The sequence below is a fragment of the Xiphophorus hellerii genome, chromosome 3, assembly GCF_003331165.1.
Source record: "Xiphophorus hellerii strain 12219 chromosome 3, Xiphophorus_hellerii-4.1, whole genome shotgun sequence".
NCBI classification, from domain to species: domain Eukaryota; kingdom Metazoa; phylum Chordata; class Actinopteri; order Cyprinodontiformes; family Poeciliidae; genus Xiphophorus; species Xiphophorus hellerii.
The window spans coordinates 4,066,265-4,079,687 of NC_045674.1; the positions used below are offsets into that span (position 1 = coordinate 4,066,265).

General features: G+C 36.8%; 1 protein-coding gene across 1 annotated transcript in view; it reads right to left on the reverse strand.

The window, feature by feature from the left end:
- Window positions 1-571: 571 nt before the first annotated feature.
- Window positions 572-13,423, reverse strand: part of sh3bp5b (SH3-domain binding protein 5b (BTK-associated)) — a 28,518-nt gene continuing 15,666 nt past the window's right edge. Inside the window, exons 4-9 of the mRNA XM_032558151.1 lie at window positions 9,641-9,805; window positions 9,282-9,412; window positions 6,347-6,389; window positions 4,832-5,051; window positions 3,113-3,466; window positions 572-1,501 (exon numbers count right to left, since the gene is read on the reverse strand). Coding sequence (XP_032414042.1) covers window positions 1,290-1,501; window positions 3,113-3,466; window positions 4,832-5,051; window positions 6,347-6,389; window positions 9,282-9,412; window positions 9,641-9,805 — 1,125 coding nt within the window. The 3' untranslated portion in view covers window positions 572-1,289. The remainder of the gene's footprint in view (window positions 1,502-3,112; window positions 3,467-4,831; window positions 5,052-6,346; window positions 6,390-9,281; window positions 9,413-9,640; window positions 9,806-13,423) is intronic.

Genomic DNA, 13,423 nt, shown 5'->3' on the forward strand with positions numbered 1-13,423 from the left:
TTGTCCTTCCACTCAACTTTCTAATCATTTGCTTGGATGCAGGTGAGTGGAAAGACACTCCTTGTGAAAAGTGTCAACTGTCTAGTAAGGATTGGTTGTGACATAACATTTTTAAGATGCTGAACTTTAGGCTTTAGCAGAAATAAATTCATGAAATTTATTGATCTAAGTAATATATCTATATAATAAACTTTATTTTTTGAATTGTGTTACTCAAAGTAATTCACTTCAATTGTAAAAAGCAAACTAAACTGTTTGAGCCTTACTCTGAACTAAGAGAAATCTGTTTTCCTAGAAACATTTTGTCTTTTTGTTCAATTACTTGAGTTTAAGTCCAGACTCTCCACTCTGAGCTTGAGGCAATGTGTGGCGATTACAAGATAATGGTTTTGTTTTCACTTCAGGACACTTCCAGGAAGCAGGGTTGGATTCTGGGGACATCTTTACCTCCCATCCTCTGTTCTCAATGTAGGGGTTTCTTATTTTCCCCTAAAAAATATGTATTTAAAAACAAAAAATCCTCTTCTCTCTTTGGGCAAAATGTTCCTTAAAATTAAATTGATTAGAGGAATAAGGCTTTGCAATTTTGTCAACTTCTCTCTTTATTCAAGCTAAATTGCACCACTTGTGATGAAAGCAGACATGTTTAACAGTTTCTTGTTGTGCACTGAGGAATCTAAAACACACGATGGGGTAAAATAGAAATAAGAAGCTGGAGCTGGTAATTTTCCTGAACTGCAGTTTGTGTCCCATAAACAATTTTTAACACTTAAGTCCTAAATATTAAACACATTTCATACAACACAACATTGTCTTATCAGTATTATAGAGTATAAGGCTAAAGGCTAGTTAGTTGTCCTCCACTGTGTTCCAGCTTCCTTTAAATGTTGAACTAAGCTGAGAACAATCCCTTACAGCATTCTATGAGCCATTTAACAGTTATATATAATTCAAACCCAGGTCAAAGGTTATTTGCAGGCAGCTGGTTTGTTGCTTCGTCATATAGTAATCCTTTTACTGGAGAAAAATGTAACTTTAATTCTTTTTATCATTTACCAGAGCTTGTTATGTCTGGTGGGAGAGTTCATGGGTGTGTGAAGGTTGTAAAAGAAGCTTAAATTACACCAAATATAACATTCAAAGTTTTCTGTTTAACCATGGAGAGTGGAGTTGGACTACAGAAGTAGAAAGTAGCTTATTAACAACCCATAAGAGTTCCAGGAGTTTTTGGTTCAGAATTCAAGTCTCTGCAGAACAGCAGTCCCTCTGAAATATTTCCCGTTTGCTCCTCAGACTCCTTTGACGAGAACAACAGTTTGTCCCGGTTCAGTCTTCTGGGGACAGCTCTCCTTGTTTTTGGTGTTGCCGACTCGCGGCCGTCGCAGGTTGAGGAAACTGAAGCGAGCCTCGAGGCTGAAGCTCCTCTTGGTGTTGGAAGTCGAGATGACGTTTCCAGTCGGAGCGTTATCCAGATCTCCCTCTGCACCTTCAGCTCGGTCACCTGGAGATAGGAAGAAGGTCAGGTTTAATGATGGAGAAAAGAAAAGTTTAGTAAAGGTTTTTCAGTTATAGAAATGTACAATCCTGCCATCAGGCATGAAAAAAGTCCAAATTACTGTGTGAAAACAAAAGCAGCACCATCCATCACTTTTGAGGTAACAGTTTTCAAACTGCAGTTAGCACGATATGACTGTAAACCAGCAGACTGCAGGCTAGCTAAGCAGATACCTTGACTAACTGCTGACAAAAGGTAGGGCAAAAAGGGGCTGACATACTGTGCAGAAATATTAAAAAATATTTTCCATTTTAAATAAAATCAATAGATTTTGCATATTTTGATGTAAAATTCTAATGTAAATAGTATAAGAAATAGTATTATGAGAATGCTACTTTGGATGTGACATCTGAGAATGCTAACTAAAATGAAATAAGAAAATAGTTTCTTGATTTTAAATACAACATGTGAGAACTTGACTGATGGCACCAGAGTTCAAATCTCTTCATTCAGCCAAACTGAAGGGATGTAAACAATTTTCTCTCTGGATACGGTTCTGCAGATGGGTTTCTTCTCTGCACACGGGCCACTGGGTCCAACTGTCACTTTGACAAATTTTATGCTTTAGGGGAGCAGGTGTGAGCCAAGCAGGTAGCAGGAGATGGAGGACCCGAACTGAAATAGATACGCAAATTCCATCCATCTCACTTTGCTTTATTTATTTATTTTGCTCTGCTTTTGTCTATTTTCCTCTCTGTGTGTACAGTGTGCACACAGAGCCTTGTTACGTCTCCACAATTTTTGATGACCATTATTCTACGAAAACTTTGAATTGGATATAATCCCCGAAGTGGAAATTTTCTTTTTAAAAATATGCACACCCTTCTTTGAAGGTTACTTTTATGTTACAATCTTTGTAATAGAAGCAATCAGTTGTGTTTCTTTAAAACAGAAATTTACTTGTAATACAAGTAGGGCTGCAGCTAACGATTATTTTAATAATTGGTTATTCTATGCATTTTTCTGATGATTAATTGGATAAAAAATGGCAATTTGTCGATTTTTTAATTTAACCACTTAATCTTATTTTATAAAATCTTAAAATATTTTTAAAAATTAAATAAAATAAATGTCCTTTTCCAAATAAGAGATGTAGAATTATTTTAGTATAAGCTTGATCATAAGCCCTTTCTGCTACATTCAACATCAGAACAATGTAGGGCTGATCTGTTGACTACTTTTTTCAATTAACTAATTAATAACTGGACAACAAAAGGTGGGGGAAATTTATAGAATTTGAACCAAATGAAGCTAAAACTATGACACTTCTAAGTTCTGTGAAAAACATTCAGACATCTAAAATGCAAAATGCTAATATTTTTTGTAAAATTTTTGTTTAATTACTGTGATTTCACAAGCGGCCTTTTTTAAAGCCTGTATGCTCTGATTGATGACTATTTAATTACCAAATTAGTAAATGATTATTTCAATAATCGATTCTTCATGATTAATCGTTTCAGCCCTGAGTGACCTCTTCTTCTGTAACTCACTCAAAACTCTTTTTTTCCCCCTCTAAACTGTCTCTGGTAAATCCAGGTGCATCTTCCCTGCCATCACCTCTTTCCAGGTCACATTCAGGTGACGAAGCGCCGCTGCACTCGCTGCGAGGTCCCAGCACGGGCGAGATGAGGCCGAAGTCCGACAGCGAGACGGTGCTGGGGAGGTCGAGGCTGCAGGGCCGGGAAACAAGAGCTGGAGACGACGTGGAGGAAGACGAGGAGGGAGTGGGAGACGGACAGTCGGATGAAGACGTTCCAGAGGAGGAGGAGCCGGCAAAGGGGCAGGGTGACAGGAGCTCCTGGGGGCTGCTGGGGGTCGACCCGAGGCTGCTGGTGGAGCGGGTCTCCGAGTCCTCCTCAGACATGAAGCTGCTCCCGCCACACGGCTCGTCATCGAAGCACTCGGAGGCCACTGGAGAAAAGACACGGCTGGTTTTAATACACAACGAGGAAGAGGTCGAAAGCAATGGAGCAAAAGAGATAGAAAAAGATTTCAAAATAAAGAAAGAGTGGTGATATAAATAGACAGAGCTGTCACGTCTCTTTGTGAGGGGGTGCATCTCATTTTCAGCACACAAATCAAAAGCACGTGAATGCTCAGTCAGTGTCCCGGCTTATTTTAAGCCTCACTCGCCTCTGCTCACTGTCTCCTTTAACTAGGCTGCTGTTACCATAGTAACACACTCAAAGTTAATCTATAGGCCACACTGATGGATATGCGAGACGGATATTCGGATTCTGTGGACTAGTTTCCAAACCATGTGATCTGAAAGAGGAGGGAGAGTTTTGGGGGCATTTCCTCTGCTGAAGTCACTCTGCTGCTCATTTTTTGCTTCAGATAATAAAAACATCTCAAATGAAGCTCAAAGGTCGCTTGGATGAACTTCAGATGAAATATTCTAAAGAAAATGAAAAATAGAAAAACATGAATTCTTTAAAAAAATAAAATTATTATTCTATGTTAAAGTGGGATGCTGACCAAGACTGTTTAAATTAAAGTGGTAAAAGTTTAATGTCAGAACTCATTTTACAGTGTTTACCATCGACTGCTAATCACTTGGTAGACGTATAAATTACTGTCTCATTGGCTTTTCTCATTTCCTGTAATTTCTCTAGAGACATAAATTAACAATCTACCAACGAATCTTTAGCATCAACAGAAATTTCAGTGGAGTCCTGGGAGAATACATTGAATTACAATATGACTCAAAATGCAACTGTTTATTGTTCTGGCATCAACTGAGGAAGCCTGTTTTATTTGAATTTTATTGTTATTATGGAGGAGATTTTACTTTTAATTCTAAATTAATTTTTACTGCCATTGTAGTAATAAATGCCTGGTTTGTTAGAAAATGTTTAGCTTTGTTTCTCCATGTTGTTCTGATGTTTTAGTTCAGAAAATGTGTTCTGTGTGCCCGCTTAATGTGTTCTTTAAGCTGCTTTTCTTCGTTAATCTCTTGTGTTTTTGCTTTAGACGCTTATCAGTTGTTAAAGGAATGACAACAAAGTCTTTAAAAAGGCAGAACCGCTGGCAGTGATAAGAACATTCCTCCTGTCCACTCATGAAACAGATTTAGGCTTTTTATCTCACAGTAAAACATCTCTACAAATCAAATTTCTGTAGGACGCAGTGTTTTTGTCGTTGTTCAACTGAACAGAGTTAGGTTTGACATAAAACAACAAGTACTAACAGGACAGGGAAACCTTAATAACCTAAAAGTTCATCAAACATTTCTCTGAAGCTGAACGAACCAGAGAAACCTGACTCTGAACTCACTGGAAATTCCATCCGACTCCATCTTGAAGCTGGAGACGTCGTCCCCAGAACTGCTGTCCCCCTCGGCACCGACTCCCGGTCTGCGCGGCCCAATGGTGGAGCTCCGGCGGCGCTCGTGGATTTCATCAGAGATCATCTCCAAGTTCTTCAGAGCTGTCCTGTACTCTCCTTTGGCCTGAGATAGTTTGGCTTGTCGCTCATCCACGTTTTTCTTCAGGTTCTAGAGGAGGAAAAAGTAGCAAACTGATAAATGACGCTACAAAATGGAAAGGTTCATTTTGGTTTAGCATGAACTGTGCTGAGAGCAGAATTAAGAAGTTTTGATTAAGAAGTTTGAGGAAAAAATTTTGTGTTTGGAATAAGTTAAATATTACAGAAGTGCTTTCTGAAAGCTCAATGTTGGACACATTTAAACTAGTCAACTTTTCATGATGTTATAGAATTTGTTTGAATTTTGCTGAAAATTATTTTTCATGCTTCTCTTTTGTAGACCTAAATCAAACGGTTTATGCACACAGGAATTGGCCATTAACCAGAATCGGCTGATTTTTCAGGTGGAATAATCCTAAATGGTAACTGGCTGACTGGAAACTCAAAATACAATCTTTAATTGAATTAGTGTTTTAGAGTGAAATCTGAAAAAATCTACACAAAATCAGATACACAAAAAAAAGTCATGTGACCACAATGTGATCATTTTTAGCCTGATGGGCACACAACAAGTCCAACAGGCACTGACATCAACCCTCTTCAGTGTGAAGGTCGTGACTGTAAGATGACTGAAAGATGCCTGCTTTAAGTAAGGTGTTTAAAACTGGAATCAGAAGAAGCACAGCAATGGAAGAAGCAATTTGACAGGAAAATATTTGGTGCATGTGATAAGACATGCTTTTTCTCAAAGTATGTTTTTTTTTTTTAGGTAAATAACAGGAAAGCTGAACAAAGCACAGCGAAGTTGATCTGTTTTATCAGTTTGAGGTCTTAGCCTCTATTGATCATAGAAAATATTTGATTTGGAAATATTGGCAGCCTTTTTGTTTGTGGAAATTTCAGAGTTAGGATAAAGATCAGCAATCTCTAGAAGACTTCTAATTTACTAATGTTAGCCAGGCTAAGTGAGACTGCAAAATGTTAAAGATATAACATCCATCTTAATGTCCATCTTAATGTACATCCTTTAATTGTAATATCAACTGATTTAAATTAGTAATTACCCCTCAAGGCCAGAAGGCTACATAAACATTACTTAATACAACTTATTGAAGTTGTTAAAATATTTAGACTTTACTTATTTAAATCTGAAAAATATTTAGCTATTAAAGAGAAATTAAATCACCTAAACATTGTATCTGCAAGTCAGAGCTTAACAAAACTTAAAAATCAACAACAAAAGTCCGATTGTAGCATCTTTGGTTTTAAGTGTTGATTTTACATCCCCAGCAAAAACAAAAAAATTAATCCAGTAAAATCATTATCCAAAGTTGAAGCAGTAAGAGTTTAACAGTCATGACGTACCTCCAGTTGCAGGTAGTACTTCGCCTTCATCTCAAAGTAAGGCCTGTGGAGGAAAGGTCAGAGGAGAGGAGATTAGAAGGGGGTGAAAAAACATAGTACAGAGCAGTACCCACATCATCACCATGGCAACCTGCTGGAGGAGAAGGAGATAAAGGCATTGTGATGTTGGATGAGCAGGCAATACAAAACAAATTAACACCCTGCCAAGGCAACGCACAGCAAGGCGGCAGCTTCTGATGCAGATAGACTGGATCCAAGAAGAAAAAACATCTAAATTATGCTTTAAGTATCAGAAAATATGAGTAAAAAAAGCAAAATATTAAAAAATCAAAAATGTTTTTATTTTAAAAATAATTTGTTGAGTTTCCACATTGTCTACCTTATGTTTCAGTATTTGTTTTTCTTTTCAGAGAATATTTATATTTTATTTATTTAAATATTAAGTCTGAATTTTGGAATACATTAATCAGCAGTAAATGTATACCAAAAATAGGCAGCTACGTTTAGCATCATACGCTTCAGAGTTTTTGAAACCAAGAATCCAACAGCATGCTTTATGAATTACTGCACTGAGCTCTGATGCATTAAAAGCTAACTGCAAAGTGGGATACTGGTGGGTTTTTGGCAACTTACATCAATAAGGTCCTAAAATTTATATTCATCAGGTATTGGATTTGGTTGCTTCAAGTCTGGATTTTTATGCACTGCTGCTAAACTCTCTCAAAATGCTCATTTTCAAACAAACAAACATATTTTCATCATTGTCAAAAAGAGATCTTTACATTTCCTCTGCTTGTCCAGACATGCCCTGCCTGCCTCGGCTCATTCGCCCTCCTCCTCACTCTAAGCTGTGAGATGCAGATAGAGGACATGACAGAGGATCTTACGCAACATTTCAGGTTGAATCAGGATCAGTTTTGAAGATGCTGAAAGAGTTTAAGGCCTTAAAGCCTATAGTGTTGTAGAGCTGCAGCATGAAAAGCAAAATTTTAGCAGGCAAAAACAGGGTGTGCTGAAACTAGAATGGTAATTTTACATTTTAATGTTTTTTAAATTTAGAATAAAATGTAAAATTTAAGTTCAACATGAAACCGCATCACTCAAAAATCTGTATAAATGTGTTCTGGTTTGCTCCTGTTGTCCAGTGAGCAATAAAATTTGTTCTGATGTAACTGGTGTCTCTGACTTTTCCATGAAACTTCACACAGTAATGAGATTTTTTATGCTTTCACATTTTCTATCATGTGATTCTGCAGTTCAGCTGCAGCTTGTGACTGCGCCACATTTAGCCAGACTTCCCCTTTTTAGACACCTGTTTAAAATCACCTGACTGCTTTCTGTGGGGTTCAGTACAACAAGGTTTTACCGTTTTTAGATTAACCACTTTCCTCTGAAAAGAGAAGAACAATATCACCTCATCACAAAAATAGAAAACTGAAACATCTTGCACCTGGTTTGGTTTTGTCACACTACTTGTCATTATGCTATTTTATAGGGACAGAAGAAAGAACATTATAAACTGATGCTGCTATGCAGAAATACAGTTCTTGGGTTTTCAGCAGAACATTTGGCTGAAATCAACCTCAAGCAGTCAGCCATGCAGCGACAGTCTGCTTGGAGGCCCTGCAGCTCGCCGCCAAGCTGTGTCCACATGCTGGACCAGCAAAGGACAAGCTGTCAGAGCACATCCAGGCGAGACGCAGCTGAAAATACCACTGTGAGAAACCAGAACTCACACAAAAATATGCATGTATATATAAAATCCATTCTTACAAGTCCTTGATCTAGTTTAACAACATATTATCATTACCAGTGGCAATTTCAGCATCAGAAATTCATGAACTTATGACAATGTATGAATATATAGTTTTAGAATTGCAGCAGTAGCAAAATGGGACATAAGGGAGAAGAAACTTACTTTACAGAATATGGTTGAAATAATTACTGGTTTTAATGATTAATTTTGATTAAATTCTGTGTGGTTTATATTAACATTTAAAATAAAATGACCATTTAAGAAGACAAGAAATGACCACACTACTGGAACTTTTAAACAGTGTAATGTTGTATTTTAGGTCTTATAGCAGATATACAGTACAGACCAAAAGTTTGGATACACCTTCTCATTGAATTCAATCAGAAAGTGTGTCCAAACTTTTGGTCTGTACTGTATATCTGTTTTTATCACATGCTGCCAGCCGCTACTATCTGCCTGGTGGGTTAATGTGAAATTTTATCTTCAGAATCTTCTGGTTTGTCTGTTTTATTGTGTCTAAATTCTTGGACTTCTAGAACTGTGACCTAGTATCCGTTTCTACTCAGCAGGATTTCTAAAAACAACATGCATTTATTCCTGGAACTGTTTGGCATGTTTTACTTTCTCGAAAACTTCAGTACAGCAGATGACGACAGGAGTTCCAGCAAGCCTTCACAATAAAAGCCTTGAACATAAATGTACTAGGTTTCTAACATAAAGCAAAAATACATATTCAATCCAACTTGCATAGATCATGACATCTTTTTGGACTTTTTCTCTTGTAAAAACCCAAGAGGTTGATACAACATATAACTAAAAAAGACTATTTATCATAACAACAATGGCAATAATTACAGTTTTGCTGCTGCTTTCACTTCTAATGAATAAAACTGAGCAGATACAAACAATGGATGGATGAAATCAGACAACACAATTTTTATGACAACATTTCTGACAGTATTTAAGTCTTGGTGTGTACTTTGTTACAGGATTCTAGATTTAATAATTCAATGATTTAATTCTGCGTGACTTTCAAAATAAAACATATAGAAAAAAAAAGAACATCTGTGCGCCTTTTAAATCTAAAAAGCTTGAAGCTCAAATCTTGTTAAAAGTTGCAGCAACAGAATTATGATTGATCTAATTTAATGTGCCAAAGCTGCAGATCAATGCTCTTACTTGGACTTGCTGATGGTTCGTTTCAGTTTCTTCTCCAGTTGCTTCATGCGGCCGATTGCTGCCGTGTATTTCGCCGCCGTCTCCTTGTGCAAAAGCTCACTTCTCGTCTTGGTGTGCTCCGCCTCCATCACCTGGAAGAACCATTGACTATTCACCTCTGCTTCATATTTGTTTAACAAATGATTACACTGTAGATTGTGCTGTATGTTTTAGGTAAAAAACAAAATTCTTTACAAGACAGACCCATGAATTCGTCCATAAGTGTCCCAAAATGGATGAATTCATGGAAGTCTTGGTTTTAGATTTTGGTTGAGCATTAATCAAGACAAATTTCTATCGGAATAAAATCCTCTGCTCACCCGCTGTGTGGCGTGGTTCAACATCTCCTGCCAAGCGGAGTCGAACTGCCGGTTATCTTCCTCCAGGAGCCTCTGCTCAGCCAGGGAGATGGTTTCCTTCGCTGCTCGCAGAACCTCGGTGGCTCGGTGGAAGTCCTGGGTGGCTTTCTGGGCCTCCAGCTGGGCCTTTTGGACAAATGAGAAGAAATCTGATATATTTCTGCCTTTTTACATCAGACCTTTTTCAAACCAATTTTTTGACCTAAAGCTAACTGTACAGTTTATAGCATCAACACATCTTAGATAGTAAACTTTTAAAAATAATGTATTATGCATCCTTGAACAGGTTAGGTTAGGTTTATGAGCCATACAAAATATGTTCACTACATTTTTTGCACAGAAATCAACTTCATATAATAAGATTATAGTCTGCACATTTCTGACCTCTTTTCAAAATTAAGTTTTTTTAGGTTCTCTTGTCACTTTAAATCCAGAGAAGCTGCTGCTGGTCACATCCCCAACCCAATATTTACATGTACAAGTAAAAATGGCTAGATACTTGAGATGACAAGCAGTTCCAATTCAAATCCAGAAATGTGAAACCAGATTAATCCAATCAATCCTACAGACAGATTCAAATTCAACTACATACATTTCAGTTTGATTCTGGTTATAATGCAGTTACAGTCAGTTCTTCATGTTAATTGGTAAAAGGTTAGCAGATAGCATCGAGTCACTGACTTGCAGCTTGTGGCGACATCAGCTTTACACCATTTGTATGAACACACAGTGACTATGCACACAACATTGTAACCACCCACTGAATAACTTCCTCAATCGTAAAGGGCTGCAGTCTAACCATGCGGTTTACTTAGAGATCTTTAAAAACCAAACTTTAAAGCATTCTGTAGACATTATTGAGCCTAGAGACATTAAATTCTCAGAAAGAGGCATGGGATATTAAATACAACAAGCAAAAATTGCTCAATCACAAAGCTATTTGTTGCATTGCTCAAATGTTTAGTTGCATAACATCACTGACTTCGCCCTGGTGTTTCATGTGAAGCTTTAATGCCAAAGTTTCTCAGCTGCAGCAACAAATACAACACATCTAGTTTACACAAAACAAGATGTCTGTCACACTCCCAGACTGAAGCCTCATCAGTTGCATCACACGGGTGGAGAAGGTTTCACGTGGATGTGTAAGAATCAATTCACGTCACTGGTGAAAGTGCATAAATAATAAGTATAGTGTTCAGAAATTGTCACTTTATAAAAAAGAGCTTTTTAAATGCAGGCACACAAATTAGCACTAAACTGTGTTTTATGGTAGAAGTTTAAAGGAAAAACAAAAAAAGCAGTCGTGATAATAAATCAACACTATGCTGCAACTTTTTGAACAAAAAACCCCCACAAACATTTTAAACTTTAAAACATGTACTGTAAAGTAAAGATATTTACTTCTGGTTAATATGTTGAATAATGATGATAACCTTGCCTTTAACTCAACATAAGAAGTCTTTGAATTATGACTGGAAAACAAGAAAACAAGCACAAGCTGAACATGATGTGTCTGCAGATATAAAGAAAGTACATGGTGTTAATGTGCTGAATCATCACTGTGCTGCCAGTTTATCTGTCTTAGAAAAAAATGTCTGAGTTGAATTTACTCTGCAAGGACATTTTGTATTGCATTACATGCAAAAAAGTATTATCTGTGATGAAGCATGCAGGTGTGAAAACTTTGGTGAATATAGAGTCAGATAGTGACTCCACTGAGCCTGTATGTAAACTCAGCTGTACATGAAGACTTGTAAACAAAATTAGACCAGCAGGTCATGCATGTTATTTAGCTGCTTTGGTCTGAAAAGCAGAAAACAATATCTGAGCTCTACAATCTTGCAGCAATCTTATAGAAATCTCTCCAAATCTAATTATTCCAAACCCATACTTTATTTTTTTATTGTTCTGTTTACTTGAATGCGATGTGGTCACATGAAAACCGATCAAGAATATTTCCTTTGCCAACAGCTTACGTCCAGAGAGTCCGGGCCTCCCATCAGCGCAGCTGAATTCTGCAAACAGGTTGACATCACCACATGCTCACTGTAACTTCATTATCTGCAGACATCGTCACGCCAGCGCAGCAAGATGCAAACAACTCCCGCCTTGTTGCAGTCATGGACCAAGCTTTGTTTTCCACCCAGAACCACAAGTTACACAACTCCATGAGACTGGGCCACTGTTCTCATTCCTATAAGTTTAAGTGTATATCCACTGCTGCATTGTGGTTACTAACGCCTGACTGCAGATAGATTTAAAGAGGGTTAGGGGCAGATGCTGATACAAAGCTGTCTGAGATAATAAAGCTTTGCATAAAAAGTAATAGTCTCTTGTTTCCTTTAATATGAAAACTTTGCATCACATATTTGACTGTAATACATCTGCAACTGCAAGCAACAAGAACCTCAAGAGAGACAACTGGGTATAAAAAACAAGATGGATAGCTAATATAATAAGCTAAAATACCCAACCAACAGAACCTGTCTGAAAACATGAGTCACTACCTCCATAATAAAGACTTTCATATTCAAGTCCACAAAAAAACAGATAAGGTGAGGAGTAGATTAGGTTTTTAGCTTTTATTTGCAGACAAAATATGTAGGTTCCTGTAAAATCTGTTTTATTATTTTCCAAATTCTGATTTAATTTTTCTCCAATTTCTACTTTTTTCCATTCTAACCATTTTTATTCACCCACAAAGTCTCATATTGGGGTGAATAATGAAGAATGAAACAAATCAGCAGCCAAAATAGTTCCACATTTTCTGTTATTCAACATTCACAAATATCAGAACACTGAATGCTTTTGGAAGCCATTTAAAAGTATTTCCTCATCATTTTTAAGCAATAATAAACATTCATGTGTAAAAAGATTTTTCACATATTTTGGAACATAAAGTTATCCTTTTAGAAAATGATTTAGTTTAACTTAGAATATGTTGCATAAAGAAACAAGGTCTGCAAACAGTTTCCTAGTTTCCTTTGTTAATGTTTTAATTACTGGCATTTCATGATTTTCTGAATACGATTGTCAAAACTTGTATTACACTGAATTAAACCTGAATGACTTGCAACAAGAATGAATAGTTTGAGTTAATTAGATTGAACTGAGAACTCTTACATTTCATCAATACTACTTTTTGTTGTATTTTGTTGACCTCAATTCCATTGGTTTTTGAAACATTAAATTATAGCTTTGAAGTTTTTAGTTGGCTTCAAATTGCATAATTAGCACACCAATTTTCTTTTGAGTTCTGCAGCTGTAATGTTTGTTTGTTCTCAATCACCTTCCTGCCAAAGTTTATATGAACAGTGTCAAAGCAATGTTAGAAAAATCTGAGAACTGAAGTCCTTTCTTCATCAATAATACAGATAAAACAAACAGTCTTCTTTTCCCTCTCCATTTCCTCCTCTGTTGTCACGTTGCCCACAATAAGCCCATCTTTCATGTGTTGACACCCATCCCACCCTTTTCCTCCCTCATTCTGTCAGCACAGACATGAAACACTGCTGCTTTTACTTCAGGAAAAACCCCCCCAAAAAACAGCAGATGTAATACCATCAGTAAACATGCTCCAAATAAACAAATTATCCATGAAAAAAACATTTTTTTTCAACTTGTTATTGACCCTTTGTGTTGTAACCCAATGAAACTTTGTTCCCACTTTTTGTTGATTGCATTTCAAGCCCACTGTTATCTTCATACACTCTCTGTAACAAATAAAGCCATTTACTTTTTTGT